Genomic DNA, 26,958 nt, shown 5'->3' on the forward strand with positions numbered 1-26,958 from the left:
CTAAATATTAAAAATAAATATAGTAAGATCATTCCGATTCGACAAAAGACCCACACCCAAGCTTTGAGACCTTTGTCCTAATCATGATTTTCCTACCCCAAGTAAATGCTAGGCTGTGAGCGAGGAGGGATTCGAACCCCGACGCCATGGTTCATAACTGGGTGACAATAATCCTCTAAGCTAAGGCCTAAAAGACCCTTTAAAAAGTTGGGGTGCCAATAGCAGTTCTTTTTTTAAATGGAAAGCCCGGAGCCATATAATAAAATGCTAGCTAGGATCATTAAACAAAAATCACTGACTTCTACTTTGTTCAAAACTTGAACTAAAGAATTCCAAAGGGGAAGACTAAATAAACATTTCTTTAAAAAAAATTAAACAAAACCACCATTAGTAGAGTTAATAATAAGAAAAATAAATAGAAAATTCATCTTTATGCCTTTATGAGGAAAACCCTTTGATCGATCATAACTTCTTCAGTTTTCGACCTCGCAAGCCATTCCAAAAAGCAGTTGCACTCGCTACTTTCTTTCCCGGAAGCTGGACTTCTAGTACCTGATTGAGTGACAGAGAATCCATGTTACATGAAAATAAACCTTCTTTGGAAAACACATTGGGTAAGAGGGAAAAAAAACTGCTATTGGCACCCCAATTTTTACTTATTACATGCCAATATCTTAAATTATTGGGTGTTATAAGTAAAAGTTCATGTGCCAATAGTAGCTCTAAAGAATGATGGCCCTTACCTCGAGTGCCGAGTGTCCACCACATGGAATCACCAATGCACCCCCGATGAAATTCACATCATCTTCATCGTTACCCTGAAAATTGCCAAGGTTGCAAACTTTTGTGGTGATGACTTTAAGCTCTAGAACACTATCTTGACCATTGTTGATGTCGAGGACACGAACTTTGGCTCTCGTTCCTGGCCACCCTGCAAATGCCCGAACCTAGAGAGGTCGTTTTTTGTGACTATTTAGCCAAATCAAGAGAAGAAAGCGAGAGTTACCTTGTTGTGTAGGACTATAGCTTCTTGATCAAAGGATAGCCATGATTCCTCTGCCGTTATCTGCACAAGAAGAAAATGGCTCTACTATAAATTAGAGTAGTGGAACGTAGCCCATATGACCAACTCGATTGAATTGGAACAAAAGAGTCGGTGTAGTTCCCTAGATCTATAAAACCAACCTACACAATGATTGATTTAGATCCTAGCGTTTGGTACACGTAGTTTTGAGCAAAACAACATGAATTTCATGCTTAATAGAAAGAATGAATTTCATGGCTGTATATATAAAAACTAAAAAACTGTGCAACAAAAATTATGGAGGGAAATTACATATAAACAGTGCAGAGAGGGTTCATTTTAGCTCTCATGCCACTTGTGGATGCAAGGAATACCTTTGGGGCCAAAGTGGCTTTAGAGTCATCTTGGGCTTGTGCATTTAGCCTTGCAGATCCATCAAATATTGAGGGAAGTTCACGGATCAATATTTTAGATCCTACATAACACAAGAACAGGTATTTAATAAACAAAGGCAACTGAATGAAACAATTGTTATCGAGAAAGTGTACATAGTACAAATCTAATTCAAACAAAAGAGCATATAATGATGAAGAAACTAAATGGATGCATATTATGATAAAATTAAATGGGACAATGCAAGACGTTATAAATGTCAAGGAAAAACCAATAACATGCAATATAGTTTCAATCGTGTAGATCCCAAAAATAGCTTCCCTACGCTATTGATGGCTACCATTAGATACTAACAAATGGTTATGGCCTCTAAAGCTGACAGCATTAGCAACTTAAACACATACGGAAGAATGAAGGTTTTTGATAATAGGAAGACTTGATTATTTGGTATAACTTGCTTATAGGGCAATAATCCTACTAGACTTTGTATTAAGGTGAAGAGAAGATTACATAATTTACAAGTATACCCTCATACATACACACCAAAAATGATACATGCACCCATAGAAACTAGATATTTTACAACATTCTCCCTCAAGCTTGAACATAAACATCAAACTTGCCCAGCTTGACAGTGACATCGTGAAGGATGGATGGTCCGACAAATTTGATGAATATATCTGCAAGCTGATGAGAAGAAGAAATATATTGCAACCTAAGCAAACTATCTTGGACATTTTCACGGACAAAGTGTATATCAACTTCTATATGCTTGGTTTGCTCATACATTATAGAATCTGACGCAATCTTCTTTACTTCTTCATTGTCACAAGATGCGACATAGATCTCTTGATAGGAAATCCTAACTCACCTCGAAGAGATAGAAGCTCACAAGTACCATGAGCAATAGCCCTATACTCAGCTCCAGCACGCAAGTGAGATACCATTGGTTGTTTTACTCTTCCATGCAACTGAATTGCCTCCTAGAAAGGCACAATATCCTAAGGTCAAACGACGATCAAAAACAGATCTTGTCTTTGCACCAGTAAAAACGGTGAGATCCAGATGATCGTGCGAACGATATACAAGTCCACGGCTCGAACTACACTTGATAAAATAGAGAATACGATGAATTGCTATGAGATGGATAGAACGAGGAGCATGCATGGACTGACTAACTATACTCACAACAAAGACATATATTTGGTCGTGTGAGGGCAAGATAAATCAGTCGGCATACAAGTTGCTGATAGGTATGTGGATCATGAAGAAGATCATCCTCAATCTCATGTAGAGATGGCTTCGGGTCCATAGGTGAAGTAGCCAGTATGCAAACAATCATATCGGTATCACACAAATGATCCAAGGCATACTTCCTTTGCGAGAGAAAAATTCCTCTATTGGAACAAGTAACCTCAAGCCCAAGGAAATATTTTAGAGGGCCCAAATCCTTCACTTCAAATATACGGCCTAGTGCCTTCTTCACATACGTGATGAATGATGAGTCATCTCTAGTGAGAATGATGTTGTCAACATGGACTATGGTATGACTTGTGAAACCATAATGAATGAAGACAGTATGATCAGAGTGACATCTTTGAAAACCCATACTAATCATCACTCCGTTGAAGCGATGAAACCAAGCTCTAGGTGATTGCTTCAAATCATAAATAGACATTTTAGTTTGCAGACCTTCTTCATGGACTCCCCACTGAAGCAGAAACCCAAGTAGTAGATCCATATACACTTCCTATGTGACATGCTCATGAAGAAAGGCATCCTTCACATCTAACTGATGAAGATACCAATCCTGATTAGTTTCAAGGAGATAAGGATACGAACCGAAGTCAACTTTGCCCCGAACAAAAGTGGCATCATAGTCAAGGCTGTAAGCCTGAATAAAACCACGAGCAACAAGACGAGCTTTGTACCATGCAATATTACCATCAGAGTTATGCTTAACAGTAAAGACCCAGTGACAACCCATTGTTTTCTTCCCATGGGGAAGAAAAACCATATCCCATGTCTAATTACTTTGCAAAGCAGCCATTTCATCTAGCATAGCAGTTGTCCATGCAGGATCAGCAAGAGCAGTAGAAACCATGCATGGGATAGTCATAGAGTCAATAATAGAAAGAAATGCCCGATAAGGGGAAGAAATGGCTTGGTAAGCAACATACCTAGCAAGCGGGTAAGGAGTAACACACTTACGAAGAGCAATAGGCAATTGAGCAGAAGTATCAATAGGACTAATGCGATCAACGAGAATAAGAGAAGCAGTTGATGTAGCAATAAGGTGAGAGACCTACCAGAGGTGCCAACATGGAAAGAGGTGGTTGAGAGGAGGAACCATGCCACTTGCGACGAACATAAGTGAGATACTCCTTCGGTTGAGAAAGATCAATTGGAATAGGCAAAGGCAATAATATAGGAGGGGTAGAAGGATCTCTAGAAAAGTAATAACCATGGAAGTAAAAAAACCGACATGATGTAGGATCATAATAGTGATATCCTTTAGACATACCAGAATAACCAACAAAAAAAGCAACGAACCATGTTATTGTCTAACTTGTGAAGACTAGGAATAAGATCCTGCACAAAACAAGTACAACCAAAAACATGTGGCTCAATAGGAAAAATGGGATGCCCAGGATGAAGAGTTTTTAATTGAATATGTCCATGAAGAATCGAAGGCATTGCATGGACCAATAGGTTTTTATGCTACATACCACATAACAAAGAGTGAGCAACGCCAACAAAAAGGCGATTTTTTACATTCAACAATACCATTTTATTGAGGGGTGTAAGGATAAGTAAATTGATGGATAAGACCATGGTCAAGAAGATAGTGGACAAATGGGATGTACCAATGCTCATCACCACTATCGGACCGAAGAACTTAAATCGAAGTACCAAACTAGGTGGACACCATAGCATGGAATTCAGGAAAATTAGAAAAAAATTCATCCTTAGTTTTCATAAGGTATACCTAAGTGGCACGAGAGTAGTCATCAATAAATGTAACATAATAGATGTGGTTGGGGAAAGTCCCCAAACATCAGAGTGAACCAACTCAAACATAAACTGACAATGATGCATGCGTGAAGGATAAATATTTCTACCATGTTCAGCTAGTTCACAAATCGCACATTGAAATTTAAATGAAGTACAAAATTTGGGAATTAAAGCACACAAGGTCTGAAAGACAACATGCCCAAGCTTAAAATGCCAGTATCCACACTAGCATCCATAGAGAAAGGAAAAAAAGTAGACATCAGTAGCGGTAGCGGCAACAAAAGACGAACAATAAATATCCAAGTAGTATAAGCATATCCTCTCTCAACACCCCTACCAACAATCCTCCTCGTAGTCAGGTCCTAAAAAACACAATATGAAAGATAAAAAATAACACAACAATTTAAATGTTTAACAAAACTATTGACAAAAAGAAGATTAGTAGAAAAATGAGAAACACGTAGAACGTGAGACAGAGAGAGAAGAAAAGATAGGGATGGTTCCTATCCCAGTAACAAGTATAGAAAAACCATTAGGAAAGCGAACATTTTTTAGAAAGGAAGGTGGAGAATATAAGGAATAACTCTATGACTCACCTGTCATGTGGTTAGTGGCTCCTGAATCTATGACCCACTCAGTGGGAGAAGATGTAGCTGTGACTACATAAGCTAAAGAATCATGGATAACTGAAGTTATAGATGAGGAAGGGTCAATTGTAGAATATTGGGAAATATGATATGGAAGAGGGTGTAGCAGGAGCAGTGGGATTGGATGGAAGTCGCATCTCAGCGCAAAGTAACGCAATGGTATGCATAATCTCAGCTATATTTGCTTTCATTGAGCTCAAAGCATCAACAGTAGATTCGGGTTGGGAAGCATCTACAAAGATGGAATCACTTGGAGCAACAAAACGAAAACGATAACCCTTTGGATAATCATGGAAACGATACCACTGAGCATAGTCATGCCCCACAATACCACAGTGGGAACATATCACACTAGAGTGACCACAACCGCGACCACAATCACTACAACCTCGATCATTCTTTTGACCACATCCAACAGAGGGAGGAATGAGAGAATGAGATGCACTGGCAAAAACAATACAATCCTGAAGAGCAATAGAGGAAGTCCTTGAAGATATAACTGCACAACACTCTTTACTAAAAGCTATGGCATAGATGGTGCGAAGTGGAGGAATAAGGGATGTCACTAGAATTTGAGTGTGCAACTGCTCATGGTCAATGCGAAGGCCTCTCAAAAATTCATAGATCTGGCGATTTTCAACCCGCTTTACAACAATCTTAGCTGACTCAGGTTGGAGCTCAGAAAGGGGCTCATATTGACTTAGGTCCTCCCATTGACACTAGAGAACACTATAATAATTAGAAATAAAATTGCCTCCTTGTTGAAAAATTGTCAACTCACAAATAAGTTGATAGATTCGTGCATCATTCTCAGTTAAAGCATATGACTGTGAAAGTGAGGTTCACATGTAGGATAACCTTGATAGAGAGGAACTTTGAGTGTTGAATCCCTGAATCTAATAGTAAGTCTCCCTTCGTGATAAATAAATACATCAACCATAAGTAAAAGAAACTGAAGATTGTCAACTAACATTGAAAGAAGACTCGAAACCAACTAAAAGTAGATAAAGAACAGATAAACAAAGAGAAAATCCTCATGAAAGAGAACATTAATAATGTAAACAAGGGCAGTTCAACAATTACATGTGTTGTGAATCATGTTATCCTATAGCCAAACAAAATTTCTAGGTTAACGATTACTATAATAACAGTTCGAAACAGAGATGGAAGATTAAGTATTTAATTAATTAGCCCTAATTAGGCTATATAAGAATTACATAAGATAAACAAAGAAGAAAAAGACTAAAATAACCCTACGGACCCTACAGACTTATTTAACACTCCCCCTCCCTCAAGTTGGTGCGTGGATATCAACAATGCCCAACTTGGACAAGACATCTTCAAAGGAAGTTTTACTAACACCTTTAGTAAGAACATCAGCAAGTTGTTGAGAGGTAGGAACAAAGGGAGTACAAATCTGTCCAAAAACTATCTTTTCTCTAATGAAATTACGATCAACTTCTATGTGCTTCGTTCTGTCATGCTGAACCGGATTTGCAGCTATGTTAATAGCTGATTTATTATCGCAATATAGTAAAAAGGGGACCGGCATAGGAAGACATAAATTAGCTAGTAAGATTTTGAGCCACAACAACTCGCATACTCCAAGTGCCATAGCTTTGTATTCTGACTCAGCACTCGACCGAGAAACCACATCCTGCTTCTTACTACGCCAAGTTACCAAGTTACTACCAACTTTAGTACAATACCTAGAAGTAGACCTTCTATCAGTCACTGAACCAGCATAATCTGCATCTGTCCATGCCTCAATGCGAAAATGACCATGATTGTTGAATAAAATACCTCGACCAGGACATCCCTTAAGGTATCTAAGAATACGATAAACAGCAGCAAGATGAGATGTTCGAGGCGAGTGCATAAACTGACTTACAACACTAACAGCATAGGCAATGTCAGGGCGAGTCATAGACAAGTAGATCAACTTTCCCACAAGACACTGATATTGGCCAATATCTGACACACACTCCCCCTCAGAATCAGCCAACCTGTGATTCTGCTCAATAGGAGTATCAGCTGGACGAGATCTAAGCTGACCAGAGGCACTGAGTAAATCAAGAACATACTTACGCTGATAAATAAATATACCAGACTGGGACCGGACAACCTCAATACCCAGAAAATAGCGAAGATAGCCAAGGTCCTTAATCTCAAATTGACGTCCTAAGTAAGTTTTGACCTTGGTAAGGCCATCGGCATCATCTCCAGTAAGAACAATATCATCTACATACACAATCAGAGCAACAGTTTTGCCTTGGGAGTGACGCAAGAACAAGGTGCAATCAGCATAACTCTGATGAAAATCAAACTGATGCATGACCATAATGAAGCGCTCAGACCAAGCATGAGGAGACTGCTTCAGACCATAAAGGGACCGGCGAAGACGACAAACATGTGCAGGAGAAGCAGAAGGAAGAAACCCAGGAGGTTGGACCATATAGACTTCTTCCTGAAGATCACCATTGAGAAAAGCATTCTTGACATCTAACTGAAAGAGATGCCATCCTCGGATAGCAGCAACAGAAAGGAGAACATGAATGGTGGCCATCTTGGCAACCGGAATAAAAGTTTCCTGATAATCAATCCCATAAGTCTGAGCATAACCTTTGGCCACCAAACGGGCTTATAACAAGCAATGGAACCGTTCGGATTATGCTTAAGCGTGAAGACCCAGCGACAACCCACAGCTTTCCGTCCAGGCGGAAGAGGAACAATTTCCCAAGTTTGAGTCTTGTCAAGAGCAGTCAACTCATCAATCATAGTTGCGCGCCACTCAGGATGAGCAATAGCATCTGCAACAGTAGTAGGAAGAGAAACAGCGGAAACAGAAGCAAGAAAACTCCGATAGGAGGGTGATAGTGCAAAATCAGATATATAATTTGAAATGGGATAAGTACAAGTGCGCTTACCCTTACGAGTGGCAATAGGACGATCATCACAGGGAACAGACGGAGGCGGAGCTGGAGGCGAGCTGGTCGGACATAGAAGTGATGGTAGTATCACGGCACGTCGAGAGTAAACCTGCAATGGAGGAGAGGACGAACTGACAGGGGGTGGAGATGGAGGAACAGGCATGGGAAGGGGAAATAAAGAAGGAAAAGAATCATCAGGTGAATCTAGAGGAAACCACTCAGATTGAATACCAACGGACCCACTATAGTAAGGAGTATGCTCAAAAAAAGAAACATCTCGAGAAATGAAACACCGTCGAGAAGGAAGATGGTAACAACGGTATCCTTTCTGGGTAGAGGAATAACCCAGAAAGATACATTTTACAGCCTTAGGGTCAAGTTTAGTATGAGTTTGGGCAAAAATTTGAACAAAGCAGACACACCCAAACACACGCGGAGGAAGTGGAAACACAGAACGATCGGGAGAGAGCTTAGAGAGGGGTGTGGCAAACTGAAGAACACTAGAGAGGGTCCGATTAATAAGGTAAACAACAGTAAGAACTGCATCGGCCCAATAGGATTGAGGTACATTCATGCCAATAGAAATGGCACGAGCTAACTCTATAATATGGCGATTTTTGCGTTCTGAGCGACCATTCTGCTGAGGGTTTTAACATTGGACATTTGATGCTCAATGCCAGACTCTAAACAAAGTTTCAAGACCTCACTATAGATATACTCAGTACCATGATCAGAACGGAAGGTCTTGATGGTACAATCAAATTGGGTATGAACCATACCAAGAAATTGCTTGAAGATCCCATAAACCTCACTTTTGTGTTTCATAAAATAAACCCAAGTGGTACGACTGTGGTCATCGATGAACAAAACAAAATAGCGAAAACTAAAAGTGGATGTGACAGGGGAAAGACCCCACACATCAGAATGAATTAAGTCAAACATAGCAGGTGTAGTAGTATTCATACTAATAGGATAAGAAGAACGCACATGTTTAGCTAATTGACAAGTTTCACAAGACAAATCAAACAAATTGTTATTATGAAATAAAGTAGGGAACATGTGTTTCAAATATCCAAAAGAAATATGGCCTAAACGTAAATGCGAACGCATTACAAGAGCCTTATTAGACTGACTACGACTACTACTAAGCTGAAGAGCAGAATGAGTGCTAGGGGAACCGGGAACGTCCAAGAAATACAATCCATTTACTTCATGTCTAGTGTCAATCGTCCTCTTCGACTCCAGATCCTGAAAGACACAATAAGAGGGATAAAAGGTTACACTGCAGTTCAAATTTTTTGTAAGACTACTAACAGATACAAGATTAGTAGTAAGTTGAGGAACATGAAGTGTGTTAGTTAAGGATAAAGAAGATGTAACGGGTAAATGACCTTGACCAGCTATGGAAGACAAAGAACCATCAGCTAGTCGGACCTTACGATGACCAGAACAAATACTATAGGTTTTAAATAGGGAAGACGTACCGATCATGTTATCGGAGGCACCAGAATCAATGATCCATGGTGAGGAAGTGGTAGAAACATTGTGTGCAGATGGAAAAGTACCTGAGTGAGCGAAGGTAGAAACTGGCTGAGATGAGGTCTCTATCTGATTGAAGAATTTTCTGAACTTGTCAAGCTCGGCTTGGGACAGAGATACCGAATCCGACGAGGAGGTAGTAACTGAAGGAGGTGCTAAATCATTCGTTTGCTGAGAAACTACATGAGCTGAAGACCGTTGAGACTGTTGACGATGCTGGTTAGGACGACCATGAAGTGCATAACAACGAGCCTTCACATGACCCAACTTTCCACAATGATCACACTTATGTCGCTGACGGGTAGGCAAAGTCCCACTGAGGGATTGTGAAGAAGGTAGACGAGCAAGAATAACGGAGTGATTTCCCGAAGAAAGGGGTATGATAGCTGCGCGACGACTCTCATCAACCAAGACATAGGAATACGCAGTTTGTAGGAAAGGAAAATGATCCATTCTCAATAAATGAACTCTCGCATACTCAAACTCATCCCGGAAACCAACCAGAAACTGAAAAACCCGATTCTTGTCCAGAATTGACGCATATAATGTCTCATCAAGAGGGTCCTTCCAGGAGTAACACGAAGAATAAAATCTCAACTCTTCCCACCGAGCACGTAGTTGTGATATATAAGCAGTAACAGAAGAGTCACCCTGTGAGAGTCGAGAAATCTCACGCTCTAGGTTAAAAATTCGGACATTGTTTTGACGTTGCGAGTAAATACTCTTTGCGGAATCCCATATCTGCTTTGCTGTCGAGGAGAACATAAAACCGGTTGCAATGTGTGGTTGCATCGATGAAACCAGCCAAGAACGGACCATAGAATCATTAGCAAACCACTGGGAGTAAGAACTGTCGGTCTGTGTAGGTTGTTTGTCCGCCCCTGTGAGATAACCGATCTTCCCTTTTCCACCAATGAACATTTCAACCGATCGTGCCCACAGAAGATAGTTAGGACCATCTAATTTCACGGTAGTGATTTGAATGTCAGGAAAGTCGGTTGAATGAGACAGAAAATCACTCGACCCATTACTAGTACCAATGATCGAGGAAAAGGATGACTCAGAGGCCATCAAATAATCCGAGTACTTTGGTTTGAAGAGAGTTCAAGAAGATGAGAGCACAACTCCCTAGGATAAAGTGATCGCAGCACCCTAAAGGTGACAATGCACGATCAAAAGAGCTATAAGGGTTGATTAAATACTGTTGTAGGTGATCCAATTAATCATTACCGCAAGTATAGGTAATCAATGAGCAAGATAAGTGGGAGAACAGCCTCAAACAACACTCTAATGTGATCGAAAAACTTCGTAGGTGTTCAAAACACTGTCGGCACCCTCTTATAACCACTACTTGAGTTAAACAATTAAAAACACAGCCACCTGATGAGTCGTACAGGTCAGAACAGCAACTTGCTGTGTTGAAAGAACTTAAACAAACCACTTACTGTGATCGCAGATGTCCAGGCTGCTCCGATAGGTGTCGCACGACCTCAATACAGCCACCAGAGGTGTCGCACGACTTCACTACAGCCACCAACGGCGTCGCACGACTTCACTACAACCACTAGAAGCGTTGCACGACTTTACTACAGCCACTAGAAGCGTTGCACGACTTTACTACAGCCATTAGAGGTGTCACACGACTTAAACAGCATCGTTGCTGTGAGTATAGCCTAATCGCAAGCTTTGAATCAAGTTGACTCCCTATAGCATGGGGTTTTCAGCAACAAATAACCCCCGTAGGGGTGATATAGGTTGAAGACGAGTGATGTAGGGTTTTTGTTTCCAAGGAAGAATGAGTCGATTGAGTTTGTAGAGGAAGAAGAAGGAGTTCGAGTTCGATTCAGATCACAGGCTCTGATACCAAGTTCGAAACAGAGATGGAAGATTAAGTATTTAATTAATTAGCCCTAATTAGGCTATATAAGAATTACATAAGATAAACAAAGAAGGGAAAAGACTAAAATAACCCTACAGACTTATTTAACAATAACCCTCTCTAATGACCCCCTTAAGCCTTTCGTTTGCAAATATGACTATAAAGTATGCCCATTGTAAGCGCAATCATTGCCTTTAACTAATAAAGTTTTAATAAACATGGAAAAAAAAAAGGTAAATAGAGAACAAAAGGGGAAAAAGAACCACAATGTATAAAGGATCGTTAGAAAGGCAAGCTTACACAACAATACCAAATTTCTCAATGAACAACTCCCTCGGCTAATTGATATGCCACTTCATCAACCAATCCTGGCAAACAGAGAACTGCATTGTTGGGTCCTCTTGGATAATATGGAAGGTCCTCCAAATTAGTTGCTTCTTTTCAAATGCCCAACAATTGGAATTTCAAAAATCTCCTCCAACACAATTTTATTTTTTGTGGAGACATTTAGCTATTTTTATGCCCCAAAGAAGACCAAGAACTGGGATCTTGGTGAATTTGCACTCAACTACCCAATCCCAAAAGACAGCTAATTCTCTCCTCAATGACCCAAAAAGTACCAACCTTTTTTTTTTTTGGAGATCTAAGCCCTACAATTGTGGAGGGAAACCAAGTATAGTCTCGTCCTCCTTGAAGGTAGTAAAAGAAGCAAAATATATAATTTCCCGAGGATAACTCAGATAATGTTAGCAAGACATGAATCACATGAATTCTGGTCTTAGAAATAAAGTTGACAGCAAATCAAGATGAGAGAACACATGATACCGTGGCCAAATAGTAGTGCAAGTAACTCTGGTGCCTGCACATAGATAATAGAATAACATCAATTACGAAAAGTGCAAGCAGAAGTGAATCATTTAATCAAGAATGCACGTTAGAGGAATAAAAAATAAATTATAATGTTCTTCATTATTAGATCAATGTAGCATGTTTAAGATGGGTTTGTGTTGGAGAACAAAGCTGAATTTATATGTTGCTGATGCAGATCAAAGAAGGAAAATCTTCTACATTCACTAATGAAGCATTGCAACATCAATGCTACAATGTTATACAAGAAGGTACAATATTATGGACTTCAGCTCCAACAACCTCAATAAACCTTTCATATAGAACATTATATTGATTTACATCAGCACAACAAAATTATACTACCCACCCCCATAATACATATAGATGGGTGAACGAACTCACCAATCTCAAACATTCAACATGGACCACATACTTAATGGGGCCTAATCAAAAAAAAAAAAAAAGAAGACAAAGACTGACTATAAGAATGTAATCATTTAATTCCAAGAAAGGTTATACTTGTAAACCTTAACATGATCATCAACTTCAAATCTTTCACAGGCAATAACTGGTCCAGCATCCAGTGCACGAACTGTGTATGCGAGCGATACTCCTGTTTCTCTAACACCTTCCTAATCAAGAAAAAGAAAAAATACTAAGACACAAGCGATCAGATTCATGGATATATTGTTGGCGAATAATCCTAAAACAATGAACCTGCAATGCCCTTTGAACAGGAGCAGCACCGCGGTATAGAGGCAGCAAACTTGGATGTATATTAACAGTCCCTGCCAACATCAAGTTTGAAAAGGAAAAAAAAAAACTCAAATACAAGAATTAAAGGTACTTGATAAATTAATTTGGAATCCACAATGCAGGAGATTAATTATAGATCTTTTGTTGCTTGATTTATTTGTTCACTGAGTGAGAACAAATACGTGCAGAAATTATTCATCGTGAACAACACCATCATCAAAGCCTTATTACAAGTAACTTGTTTTCCTTCTTGGTAATACCGACATAACAAACAAGATGCTTACACAATTACATACATAGTATCTACAACACCACCATTGATTTTAATTAAGTTTGTATTCTTTTATTGGTAAGTTTAATTTGTATATTGGTATTCATAATCCCTTAAGTTCACCAAGGTGATATAAGACTATTTGACATGCATTTAGGACCATCATAACTAACTTCAACATTATGTTTGGATTTTATGAGGAACACGATCGTCCAATCTTTTAAGATGAGAGTCATGTAGTTCCCTAAATTTGCAAAGTTATTAGTTTCTAGTCTTTGATTGACCGGTTATCAAGAACGAAGTCCATGAGTGTAAGCATGTAACAATCGATGTCACCGTGAACTAGGACAGTTTGATCCAAGGTAACAAGGATATTTCAGTTTTAGGACTTGACGCATTACTTACTCTTCCTGTGTAATGTTTATTTTGCACTACATTGCTAGTACCAAGTGCAGATAAAGGAGGATAGTTACATCTGGCCGGCAGCTGGTGAAAAATATGCCACCTTCTAACTTGATTAAACTGAAGGTGTACTTTTGGAGCACTATGTAACCAACATGTGCCAAATCAAATTAAAAGGAAAACTTTATAAGATAACAGTAAGACTAGTATTCTCTATGGAGCTGAATGTTAGGAGAACTAAGAAGCAACAATAGATTATGAAAATAATAAGATAAAACTAAAAAAATGAGTGCATTCATGAAAATGTAGGAGTAAACCAAATAGGTGATAAACTCGGAGAAAGTCTAGATATGGTTTGGTCATGTACAACCAACGATGATTACAGTTTCAGTTATAAGGATTGTCCAAGTTGAAGGTTCTATAAGAGGATGATCCAAAAGTACGTGGATTGATGTAGTGAGAATAGTTATGGGCACATATGCAATCATGGTCACAAAAAACTCTATTTTTCTAGAAGTCTCGTTTAAACACATTTTATACCTCGAATGATTAGAACAATAAAAAAAAATGATTTTTTCAAGAAACATGTTTTTACATTTTAAACATATTTTAAATGCATTTTTCACATTTCTCAAAATAATAATAATAATAATAATCCATTTTATAGGTGTTGAGTGTATATTTTCCTCCACTCTCGGGTGAGTCATACCCCAATCAAGCCCTGTGACCCTCTTATATTCATAGTTTTCCCCTTCTCCAACAGGTCGGTCTTTTGGAGTAGTTGGTTGGTTAACATGGTATCAGAGCGCTAGTTCGTAAGGTCATAGGTTCGAATCTTTCCACTCTTATGGGTGAGGGGGAGTGTTGAGTGTATATTTTCCTCCACTCTTGGGTGAGTCATACCCCAGTTAAGTCCTATGACCCTCTTATATTCATAGTTCTCCCCTTCTCCAACAGATCGGTCTTTTGGAGTAGTTGGTTGGTTAACAATAGGCTTATGGTTAATTTTTGTGGCCTTATGGTTGTTTGTAATTTGGCTCATAAATTTGTTTAATATGGGATATGAGGTAGTGAGAACAAATACGAGAACATTTGGAATCGTAGTCATAAAAAAAAATCCTTTGTTTCTTAAGTTGTGTTTAAAAGCTTTTTGTACTTCTAATGATTAAAAAGATAAAAATATTTTTTTTTTTCAAGAAATGCATTTTAAACACATTTTAAACGAATTTTTCACATTTTAACCACGGTTTTTTTCAAATAATAATAATGATGGTAATCTATTTTTATAGGCTTATAGTTTGTAGCCTTACGGTTGTTGGTGATTTGGTTCATAAATATTGTTTAATGTGGGATTTGATGATAATGTCTTAATGTTAACATTTTTTTTATTTTGACAATAATGTGTTATTTTGCTCAAAAGATACGTTGATAAGTAGACTTTTCAGAATCATAATGTACAATTATGTGTGCAAATAAGTTGTTAAGCATGGACGTTCAATAGTATTTTTTGCTCAGAAATATATTGAAAAGTTAGAATAAATATCTAATGTATTATATATTTTTTAATTTTTATATTTATAATTTTTTTCTCGTTTCTTTCCCTTTTTCTAAAGTTTTCCCTTGCCCTTTTAAACCCGTAATCCAACTTGGTGACTATGCTTGCAATAAGATAAGGCATGGCTCTAGACAAAGCTGAATAGAGGAATTTCCAAAAGACAGATCTGTTGGAGAAGGGAGAACTATGAATAACCATAATCGACGATGAAAATGGTGATGACAGGCATATATTGACATACAAACACATCTTGGAGCATTTTAAGGTTATGTTAGTATCACTCTTTATATAAAAGATTTTCTAAAAAATAAAAAAGGAATTTCCTTCTCTTGTTTTAATAAAATTATTTTTATCTATAAAAAAATTTTAAAAAAGGAATTGTAAAAGAGGGTTAGTGTCAGCCATCCTCTATGTACTCATTTATTAAGCTGTTAAACAAAACGATTATATGACACTAGAAATCTACTTTTATTAAGTTATGGTGCATAGAAATGCTTATTTTATAGAATTATTTCCTTCTATTTATTTTTTCAACGAAGAATGTGGATGGAGATAGTAATAACAAATATGAACTCACTTTCAACAACAAAAGATTTGGCTTTCAATAAAGTGAAATGGAGGAACACAATTCGTTTAACTAACCCCAAATATTTGGGATAAGGTTTTTGAGTTAAATATAGCTAAAATATTGTGAACTACAAATGCAATATAGGTGTATAGACATGTTGGAGTTCGGGCTTTTCAAAAGCATTGTGCCAAACATATCCATGGAAAACAGATTGTATCCTTTTAGAGGGTGATTTTTATAGGTATGGTGTAATTGATATATTATACTAGGAAAATCTCTCTTTTGCATTCTCATTTTTATCTAATAAAATTTCAGTTATAAAAAAGCAGGAAAAAAAAAACTATAGGATGAGTAGAGTTCTTACCAAATAGGAAAACATAATCATAGCGTTTCTAGCAGTCTATAATGCAAAAAGATACTACAGAAAATATCACCGACTCACCAAGTGATGGAATCTTCAAAAACTTGCTAGGTAAAATATTCCCATATGCGGCCGTAACACAAAGTTCTGGCTGCAAAACTCTCAGATTGGACAAGAATGTTTCCTGCATGATGAATAAGACAGTATTAAAAGCTCTTCACGCATACAAGACATGCAATATTTGAAATGATTATCGTAGCACTGAGATAAGATTTTTTTATTTAAAAAAAAAACATTCAAAACACTTGCTCCAACTTCTACTATTTGAAGGCTATTGGCAAGGCATAGTAAAAATATCAAACCTATTTTTTTTATAAGTATTTCCTTGAACAATTGGATGATTGGACTGACGTAGAATGCAAAAATGAATTTCGAAATTTGTGAAGTTCGAGAGCATGCTAAAAAGTAGTGTACAGAAAACCGGAAAAGAAAATTAATAATGAACCTATCTGTAGAAGAATTACGTTAATAGTAAACTTAATAGGCCACTCATTACAAGAAGTGTGGCATATGAAACTAAGCCTAAACACCACGACCATTATTTGAAAGAAATGCAAGATGTACAAGGACATGAACTTTCATAAACAAAGGAGAATCTCAATATGACTTTTCATTTCCACAGAAGATGAGATTGTGCTGATTAAGGTATCTATAATTGACAAAAAGGAGCCAGAGATTGATAAGTGGCAAAAGGAAGCTGGTATTGAGGGGGATTGTTAAATTTCAACACCAGCCCAATTAGGAAAAGCCCAAGCTCATTACCCAAGCCCAATAGTAATTTAGAGCCCAATTTCTAGAGAAAGCTCTAGATATTTTTGGATGAAAGAAAAGTAGAAAACTTTATAGTAGTAGATATTTTTGTAAAGAGTTCTATATGACAAATTGTAACCATTAGATTAAAAGTGTGTTGGCACAATCCTTCCCATTGGTTAAGGAGGTGTCACTAGTATAAATAGGGGTGAGTATTCCTCATTTTGCATCAAGTTGTAAGAAAAATCAAGTACTAGCAAAACAACAAGTAAGAGATCTTGAGAAATTGTAGAAAGTGTGAGTGTTTGTAAAAGTTGTGTTTTCTTAAAAGTGTTATTTTCTTCATCAAATTGTGAGTGGTATTTTTTTATTGTGGGTATAATACAAGTAATTTAGTTACTCATTTATATCCAATATTTGAGCATTTAGAGTTGAGTACTCTAAATTTTCCTCAACAATTAGTATCAGAGCCAGATGGTCAGGGATCGATTTTGGTGGAACTATCTTGAGTCATGAGGAGTTTGCTACTTTGCAAGATCGTTAGTCAAGCTTGTTCGGTATAGTCGAAGTTTTGTCAGTACGATGGGTGACCTTCAAGTAGTTGGAGGAATCAAGAAGCTCAACAACCAAAATTACAACACGTGGGCAATATGCATGGAGTCCTACCTATAAGGTCAAGACCTTTGGGAGGTTGTCGGCGGTAGTAAAGTTACACAATCGGCAGTGGAAGATACCAATGACATCTTGCGAAAATGGAAGATTAAAGCAGACAAGGCGATGTTTGCTTTAAATACCACAATTGAAGAAGAAATGTTGGAAGCACATTCAAGATGCCAAAACACCGAAAAAAGCATGGGATACTTTCACTACACTCTTTTCAAAGAAAAACGATATAAAACTGCAACTTCTCGAGAACGAGTTGCTATCAATGGCGCAACGCAACATGACAATTGCCCAATACTTTCACAAGGTGAAGTCGATATGCCGCGAATTTTCAAAATTAGATCTAAATGTTGTTATTGGGAAAACCAAGATAAAAAAAAATAATTATCCATGGTTTGCAACCCAAATATCGAGGCTTTGTTGTTGCAGTACAAAGATGGCCAACACAACCATCACTTATTGAGTTCGAAAATTTAATGGGAGGAGTCTTGTTGAAAAGTGAGGAGGAAACACTCTACACAAACAAAAGCAAAGGCAACTTCAAACAGTACGTTAGAGGTGGATCTAAAATAAATGGTGACAAGGCAAAAGGTCATCAAAGAGAGGGAAGCTCTCGTCCAGGGGGAGCTTCAAAGAATCGCGGTAATAGTAGAAGGTTAGATGGCATTTGTTACAATTGTGGGAAGAAGGGCCACATAGAGAAAGACTGTTGGTCTAAGAAAAAACATGCTGAGAGTAATGCTGCGACTTCCAGTTTTAAGAAGAAAACCGATGATGACTAGGATGTTGAAGCGTCGTTTGTAAAAGAAGATAAAGAAGTAGCTCTTACAGCTACATCTTAAATATTGGATATAAACAAGTAAACAAATTACTTATATTATACCCACAATAAAAAATACCACTCACAATTTGATGAAGAAAATAACACTCTTTTAAGAAAACACAACTTTTACAAACACTTACACTTTCTACAACCTCTCAAGATCTCTTACTTATTCTTTTGATACTACTTGATTTTTCTCACATCTTGCTGCAAAATGAGAAAAACTCACCCCTATTTATACTAGTGGCGCTTCCTTAACCAATGACTAAGATTATGTCAAAACATTTTTAATCTAATGGTTACAATTTGTCACCTAGAACTCTCCACCAAAATATCTACCACTTTAGAGTTTTCTACTTTTCTCTCATCCAAAAACATCTAGAGTTTTTTCTAGAAAGATTCTAGAAATTGGGCTCTAAATTACCATTGAGCTTGGGCAATAAATTTGGACTGGTGTTGAATTTTAATAATTGTTGAGGAAAATTAGAGTACTAAACTCTAAATGCCCAAATATTATATATAAACAAGTAAATAAATTAATTGTATTATACCAACAATAAAAAATCACTCACAATTTGATGAAGAAATAACACTATTTTAAGAAAACACAACTTTTACAAACACATACTTTTTATAACCTCTCAAGATCTCTTACTTATTACTTTGCTACTACTTGATTTTTCTTACAATTTGATGCAAAATGAGGAAAACTCACCCTTATTTATACTAGTGGCACCTCATTAACCAATGACTAGGATTGTGCTAACACACTTTTAATCTAATGGTTACAATTTGTTACGTAGAACTCTCCACCAAAATATCTACTAATCTAGAGTTTTCTATTTTTCTCTCATCCAAAAATATCTAGAATTTTCTCTAGAAATTGGGCTCTAAATTACTATTGGGCTTGAGCAATAAGTTTGGGCTTTTCCCAATTAGGTTGGTGTTGAATTTTAACACTCCCCCTCAACACCAGCTCTTACTCTTTGCACCATTCCGAGCTTACAACAAAAGTTTTCGAACTTGTCAGTACTCAATCCTTTTGTGAGCAAGTCCGCAACTTGATCATTTATGTTGATTTCCCTCTTTTCAATCTCTTCATAAAAAACCTTCTCTAACGAAGTGATAATGCACTTCCACATGTTTAGTTCTCGTATGAAAAACTGGATTCTCTGTCAAACGAATTGTTGATTGGTTATCACAGTATAATGGAACCACATAATTTACTGGTTGATGTAGATCGTTCATCGATTGTATCAACCACATACTCTCTTGAGCTGATATTGCTGCTGCTTGGTACTCTGCTTCCGTCGTTGACAAAGACATAGTCGGATGTCTCTTACTAAACCAAGAAATCACTCCCAATCCAAAAGTAAACATATACCCAGTAATTGATCGGCGAGTGTTGTGATCTCCTACATAGTCAACATCACAGTAACCAACTATATTGTAATCTTCACCTTTCTTATACAAAAGACCATAGTCAATTGTACCATTTACGTATCTCAGTATTCACCGGACTGCTTCCAAATGTGACTTCTTTGGATTTTGCATGTACCAACTCATCACACCAACTACATAAGAAATGTTAGGTCGAGTCAAAGTCAAGTAGATAAGATTACCTATCAATTGTCGATACATCATTGCATCTTCCAAGTCTTTTCCTTCATGTGCACACATCTTAACATTTGGTTCCATCGGTGTTGAGATCAATTTGCATTTGACCATTCTGAACTTCTTCAATAAATCTCTAGAATATTTTTTCTGATAGAGAAATATTCCTTCTTGTGTGCGATCAACCTCTAGACCAAGGAAGTGTTTGAGTTGTCCAAGTTCCTCCAATCATCGTTCCTCCATCGTTGGCTTTTCTTAGATTTTGAGGTCACGATACACCTTCACATCTTGGGGACTAAACAAGACATAGTAGCCTGATGATGTTAGTTGAGCCATGGATAGCAAATTTTTCTTCATTCTTGGGACATGGTAGACATCCTAAAGTGGAACCTAGTTAGAATTATAACGAGGTGTGACTATCGTCTTATCGATGTGAGCTATTGGTAACCTTAAGTTGTCGGCCATCACCACCACACAACTTCCCTTGTACTCAGACAAGTTTTGCAACTTATGTTTATCACCTGTCATGTGATTTGAGCACCCTGAATCTACAATCCAGTCATTCTCGTAGTCAATCTGTTCAGATGTAGCTGTAAGAGCTACATCTTCTTCTTCCTTTACAAACGACGCTTCAACATCCCAGTCATCTTAGGTTTTCTCCTTAGATCCGGAAGTAGCAGCATTACTCTCAGCATATTTTTTCTTGGACCAACAGTCTTTCGCCGCCATGTACCCTTATTCCCGCAATTGTAACAATCGTCATCGAACCTTCTACTATTACAACGATTCTTTGAAGCTCCCCCTGGACAAGAACCTCCCTCTCTTTGATAACATTTTGCCTTGTCACTATTCATTTTAGATTCACCTCTGACATGCTGCTTGAAGTTGCCTTTGCTTTTGTTTGTGTAGAGTACTTCCTCCTCACCCTTCCATGAGACTCCTCCCATTTGCTTAGCCAAAGCTTCTTGATTGACAAGTAAATTTTCGAACTTAACTAGTGATGGTTGTGTCAGCCATTATTGTACTGTAGCAACAAAACCTCGGTATTCGGGTCGCAAATCATGAATAATTATTCTTTTTATCCTAGTTTTCCCAATAGCAGCATTCGGATTTAACTCTGAAATTTCGCGACATATCAACTTCACCTTGTGAAAGTATTGGGCAATCGTCATGTCGCGTTGCACCATTGATAGCAGCTCGTTCTCAAGAAATTGCAATTTTATATCGTTTTTCTTTAAAAAAGTGTAGCGAAAATATCCCATGCTTCTTTCGATGTTTTGGCATCCCGAATGTGCTCCAACATTTCTTCTTCAATTGTGGTATTTAAAACAAACATCACCTTGCCTACTTTAATCTTTCATTTTCGCAAGATGCCATTGGCATCTTCCGCTGTTAGTTTTGTAACTTCACTACCAATGACAACCTCCCAAAGGTCTTGACCTTTTAGGTAGGACTCCATGCATGTTGTCCACGTGTTGTAATTTTGATTATTGAGCTTCTTGATTCCTCTAACTACTTGAAAGTCACCCATCGTGCAGACAAAACTTCGACTATACCGAACAAACTTGACTAACGATCCTACAGAGTAACAAACTCCTTACGACTCAAGATAGCTCTGCCAAAATCGATCCCTGACCGTCTGATTTTGATACCAATTGTTGAGAAAAATTTAGAGTACTCAACTCTAAATGCTTAAATATTGGATATAAACAAGTAAACAAATTACTTGTATTATATCCATAATAAAAAATATCACTCACAATTTGATAAAGAAAATAAAACTTTTAGGAAAACACAACTGTTATAAACACTCACACTTTCTACAACCCTTCAAGATCTTTTACTTATTGTTTTGCAACTACTTAATTTTTCTCACAACTTGATGCAAAATGAGGAAAACTCACCCCTATTTATACTAGTGGCACCTCTTTAACCAATGGCTAGGATTGCGCCAACACACTGTTAATCTAATGGTTATAATTTGTCCCCTAGAACTCTCTACCAAAATATCTACTACTCTAGAGTTTACTACTTTTCTCTCATCCAAAAATATCTAGAATTTTCTCTAGAAATTGGGCTCTAAATTACTATTGGGCTTGGGCAATAAGTCTGGGCTTTTCCCAATTGGGCTGGTGTTGAATTTTAACAAGTTCTACCTAAAATTAAGCTACCTTTTTCTATGAGTAAACCAATTATTTAAATGTCAAAAAGCACCTAATGGATAGCCCTGCAGTATATCCACACTATGCAAGCATGATTATGACCATTTCATAGGTCAATCCCAAAAATCAATAAATCTTACAGTGAAAATTAGATAACTACACGTGAAAGATTCATGAAACCTGCTTCAAAGATAAATGATTCAGGTTGAACTTTGGACTGTAGATCCTACTACATTGGATTTGCAATGAAGTAGCATAGTTCACTGAAGATGAGACTATAAACCCTTGCTAGGTATACTGTCTACTATCACTTTCACTAAAGCCCACTTATAACTATGTCCACACTCCACTATATCGTGAAGAAACAAAACTGCTATTATTGAATATAACTCAGTAGCAAACATAGATAAAAGTCTATTGTATACAAGTAGATAATCTAAGTGGTAATTACTTAGAAATTATCTAGAAAATAAGGAGGTTGATTGGATGAGGCAAGCCATACACTCAGTAATCAATCCAAGTAAATTGGGTATGAAGAATATGGAATTCATCGTTACTTCACTCGTGCCATTTGGTCTCATTTCATGACTCCTTTTTTTTACTTTCATTGTAGTTGTCTTACAACAGTTTTATCCATCTTTCAGAGCTGGCAAACCTCAACTTTTAAATCTAGAGAAAAGATATTATGGAGTTTGACTTCCTCCATTGTTTGTTGGGTATGTCAAAGGGGAGAAATAGCCATGTTTTGTGGGGAAATAGACTCCTTCAATGAGGTGATCACTAGCATCTTAAGCCTCAGTTTCTATTGGTGCAAATGTGTTGATGCTTTTATGGGTTTCTTTTTTAGGATTTTCTTTTGAGTGGGAAATGTTGTGCAAGAAGAACTTGTAAGATCATGAATTTGGGTGTCCTAAGTTGTAGTTTTATTTCCTCTAAATTAGGCCGGTCTTCTCGACCTCCTTTGTTCCTTTTGATTAATAAAGCTTACGTCCATCAAAAAATAATAATTTCTTATGCTGCGTTTGGATTGAGAGAAATAGAGAGAAGATAAGAGAAAATAAATGAGTTTCTCTCCATTTCTCTTGTTTGGATTGTTAAGTGGAGAGAGAAGAGAAAAGAATTGGAGAGAAAAAAAGGTGAGTTTTCTTTCTCTCCAAAAGTGGAGATAAGAGGAGAGAAATGGAGATAAACCCTTTTAAAATAGTTTATAATTCCAACTCTGCCACTAGATTTCTTTTAAGATATTTTGAAATTCCAAAGTTGTCCCAAGTTCTCTCCCATCAATCCAAACATGGTGGAGAGAAGTTGAGTTTCTCTTCCCTTCTCTTCTCTTCTCTTAATGAGTTTCTCTTCTCTCCACTTCTCTCAATCCAAGCATAGCCTAAGGGATGGGGCTTGCTTCAAGAAACAAAAAATTATTCAATCCCAAAATGCAGAAGATGAATAGCTAACAAACTTGAATCTTTAGAATATATAAATAAATATACAGAGAGAACAAGTTACCTCAACACCTAATAATAACACACTGCACCAAAAAAGAAATATTCAAAAAATAAATAACAAATGTCACTACCTCTCCAACCCTTTCAGGTGTGAAAATGAGATCAGAAGGGAAATCTCTGTCTAAAGCATGCTGTGCAACCGGGGATGGCATCACCTTTTTCCCTCTATCTCTTCTAGAGGGGGGTTGTGTGATAATAGCTGCAACCTGAACTAAGTAGATTAATAATCCTTGTTTTCAATTTCATCCTCCTTTTTCTACCAAATCAAGAAGATTTTAAAGACAATGGGCTCAGACCCATAGCTCAGTTGTTTTGACACAAAACAACTTTGAGGTTGTGGGTTCAAGTCCAGCTTACCCATTAAAAAAAGGGCATTATAAAGACAAATACTCTCCTTATAAACAAGAACTCTTAATGACTTGCTAATAGCTCCACATTCCAAGAATTCTTACTTTCTCGCTAAGGAATGTGGAATAGCTAGCAGCACATTCCTTGCAAACAAGAAAATTTGATAACCATATTATACTAATAACTCCACATTCCAAATCCACCTCGACTAAGCTAACTATTCTCCGTAAACCAGATTGTTTACAATCTTGAAAACATGAAAGAATAAAATGGAATATTCATATTTATCAGCTTTTGGAAATTTTCATAAATGAAAAATAATCTAACCAATCTGAATCGAAGTACCCTGGAGCACAAAAGGCTCTTGGAGACAACCGCCGTTTGATCAAATTCCATGATAAAATTCAAATATTTAAACTTTAACATGATTTTGGGAAAACCCATGAGGAATTTACGAAAACAATCTGAATTGAAGCACAGAAGGACATTGGAGACAACCCATTTGATCAAATTCCCAGATAAAAATTCAAATATTTAAACTAAACATAAATTTTGGAAAACACATTAAGAATCCACGAAAACAATCCGAATTGAAGCATAGAAGGATACTGGAGACAACCCATTTGATCAAATTCCCGCATAAAAATTCAAATATTTAAATTTTAACATAGCTTTTTGGAAAACCCATTAAAAATTTAGCAAAATAGCTGAAACCAACTATATAAATAAATAAATAAAATTGGAAAAAATAAATGTCAGCAGATACACAGAAAACTTTTTTTTAAAAGTGTTGATGAAAAAACCCAGTACCTGAAACGTTGAGTCAGACGCTGTGCACGCATTAAGAAGGACGTCGAGAACAGATGCAGAGACCTGCAATGTAGCCGTTAAAATTAAAAGACAGAGAGAGAGAGAGACAGAGACAGAGACACACACACAGAGAGAGAGAGAGAGAGAGAGGAGTACCTGAGGAGAGCCCATGAAGACGAGCTGCTTCTTTTTAGTTGTTGGGTTGAGAGAAGTAGAAGAAGCTCCACTGTAACAGCAAAAGCGTCGAAGCGCCAGCGCAGAATGCATTTTCTTCACCAACGCCTCTCTCTCTCTCCCCAATTTTATCAGTTCATCGTGCGAGTGCGGTACAAAGTTATTTTCTATACAATAATTCACTATAGAAAATAAGCTGGAAAAGGGTGAACTCGACGATAGTAAAAATATTAAACTCAACCATAAAAAAAAACGATAAACTCGACGTTAAATTAAAATGGTGTACTCAACAATAACAAGTGATGAACTCGATAAAAGCGGTGAGTTCGGCAATAAAAATGTTGAATTTGGCAATAAAAGCGGTGAGTTCCACACTGTAAACATGATCTAGTTTTCTGGATTTTTTTTCTGTTTGGTTTTTATTTTTGCATTTTTCCAACCATCGTATTAAATAGATATTCTTGAAATACCTAAAATGCATATATTATAATTGTGAAATTGACACTTAAGATCAAAAGTTACCATGAAATTTTCAAAAAATTTAGAATCTCAATTTCGTTATTCATTTCTTATTATAAATTAAAAAAAAAAAAAAAATTTAAATATTCAAAATTAAAAGTACTCATACTCTATTTGTCTTTCACAGTAAAAAAAAAGTCAAAATTGGTCTCGATCCTTATTAGAAACCCAAGTATATGAAGAAGATGAGAAAATGATAGTTTGATTATTTCGAAAACAATATAAGGTGAGACAAGGCTCAAGGACTATTAAGAAAAAAAAATTCATTAAATGGACTATTAAGACACTACTCACAACTTAAGAACTATTTAGAAAGAAACCCTTCTACCAAGGTCTTTTAGGTAATATTTTCTTATATTTTTTAAGATCTTACTTAATTAAATAAAATGGACGTTCTTCCTTAGAGATATTATCGAAGGAAAAATTTATTGACACATAAGAAACTTTAAGAGTCCTCTGGGGAAAAAAACAATCTTTTGGGGGGCACTACTTTCCTCTCTTTTTGTCTTCTCCTTCTTCTTCTTCTCCAATCTCTCTCTCTCTCTCTCTTTGTTTTCTTCTTCTCCTCCTCCTTCATCGATCGCTCTCTCCCTCTTTGTTTCTTCTTCTTCTTCTCTCTCTTTCTCTCTCTATTGTTCTTCTTCTCCTCCTCACTTGAACCATAGGTATAGGTCAAGGAAGAAAGGTATGCCCTTAGAAATGGAGCCACATCAATTTTTCAATTTTTAGAGGTGTCCCTAAGAATTGGAGAGCCCTTAGAATTTATTGGCATGTCAATATAATTTCCAATCATCAAATCTTAGATAACTTATATTGGCACACCATTTTTTTTACTTAAAATACACCAACATTTTCAAAATAAATGATGGGTTGAGATCCATTAACTCCTAAGAATGATTCATGAAAAAAACACATGATCCCAATCCTATAAACACAAAATCCAATGGTTGAGACTTATGAGTATCTTCATAAGACAAATCTCTGATATACTTATCCCAATGATAAATCTCAACTGTTAGATTTTGTATTTAAAGGGTTGGGATCATGTTTTTTTTTTTTTTTTTCATGAGTCACTCTAAGGAGTCAAGGGATCCTGTCCCTTAAATGATCCGTCGAGATATAGCAATTCTTTTTCTTATTTTTTGTTTTACTATGACATCCCATCACTTATCTAAAAACCCACCTAAACAACTTTTACTCCAAATTCTCTATTCAAAGAGAGAAATCAATGGAATTTTTTGGAGTAATCACTTAATTTTTTGGAAAAATCATATTAATAGTTTGAAAAATCATATTAATTTTTTGGAATTTTTTGGAGTAATTTTTTGGGCCTGTTTGGATACC

At 36.8% G+C, this 26,958-nt stretch overlaps 1 protein-coding gene across 2 annotated transcripts; it reads right to left on the reverse strand.

Moving 5' to 3' along the window:
* Window positions 1-213: 213 nt before the first annotated feature.
* Window positions 214-25,387, reverse strand: PDE194 (formyltransferase). Of its 2 annotated transcripts, XM_086447309.1 has the most exons (11): window positions 25,078-25,384; window positions 24,922-24,984; window positions 23,835-23,969; window positions 16,271-16,373; window positions 12,994-13,064; window positions 12,804-12,908; window positions 12,253-12,286; window positions 1,399-1,499; window positions 1,007-1,066; window positions 744-947; window positions 214-552 (listed from the first exon to the last, which is right to left on the reverse strand). In XM_086447309.1, exons 1-11 carry the CDS (start codon window positions 25,186-25,188, stop codon window positions 463-465), a joined length of 1,077 nt encoding a protein of 358 aa, XP_086303435.1. In that variant the 5' UTR covers window positions 25,189-25,384; the 3' UTR covers window positions 214-462. The 2 variants fall into 2 exon arrangements, with proteins under 2 accessions (XP_086303435.1, XP_086303436.1); XM_086447310.1 differs by lacking the exon at window positions 23,835-23,969 and having other exon boundaries at window positions 25,078-25,387.
* Window positions 25,388-26,958: the final 1,571 nt, after the last annotated feature.

This window comes from Akebia trifoliata, chromosome 7, assembly GCF_017979445.1.
Source record: "Akebia trifoliata isolate Shusen 1 chromosome 7, ASM1797944v1, whole genome shotgun sequence".
Taxonomy (NCBI): Eukaryota; Viridiplantae; Streptophyta; class Magnoliopsida; order Ranunculales; family Lardizabalaceae; genus Akebia; species Akebia trifoliata.

Coding starts and splice junctions, on each gene's coding strand:
- PDE194 (XM_086447309.1), bottom strand. CDS start 25,188: ATGCATTCTGCGCTGGCGCTTCGACGCTTTTGCTGTTACAGTGGAGCT. Junction 12,909..12,993: donor CTGTTCAAAGGGCATTGCAG/GTTCATTGTTTT, acceptor TTTCTTGATTAG/GAAGGTGTTAGAGAAACAGG. Junction 12,287..12,803: donor AAGTTGATGATCATGTTAAG/GTTTACAAGTAT, acceptor ATCTATGTGCAG/GCACCAGAGTTACTTGCACT.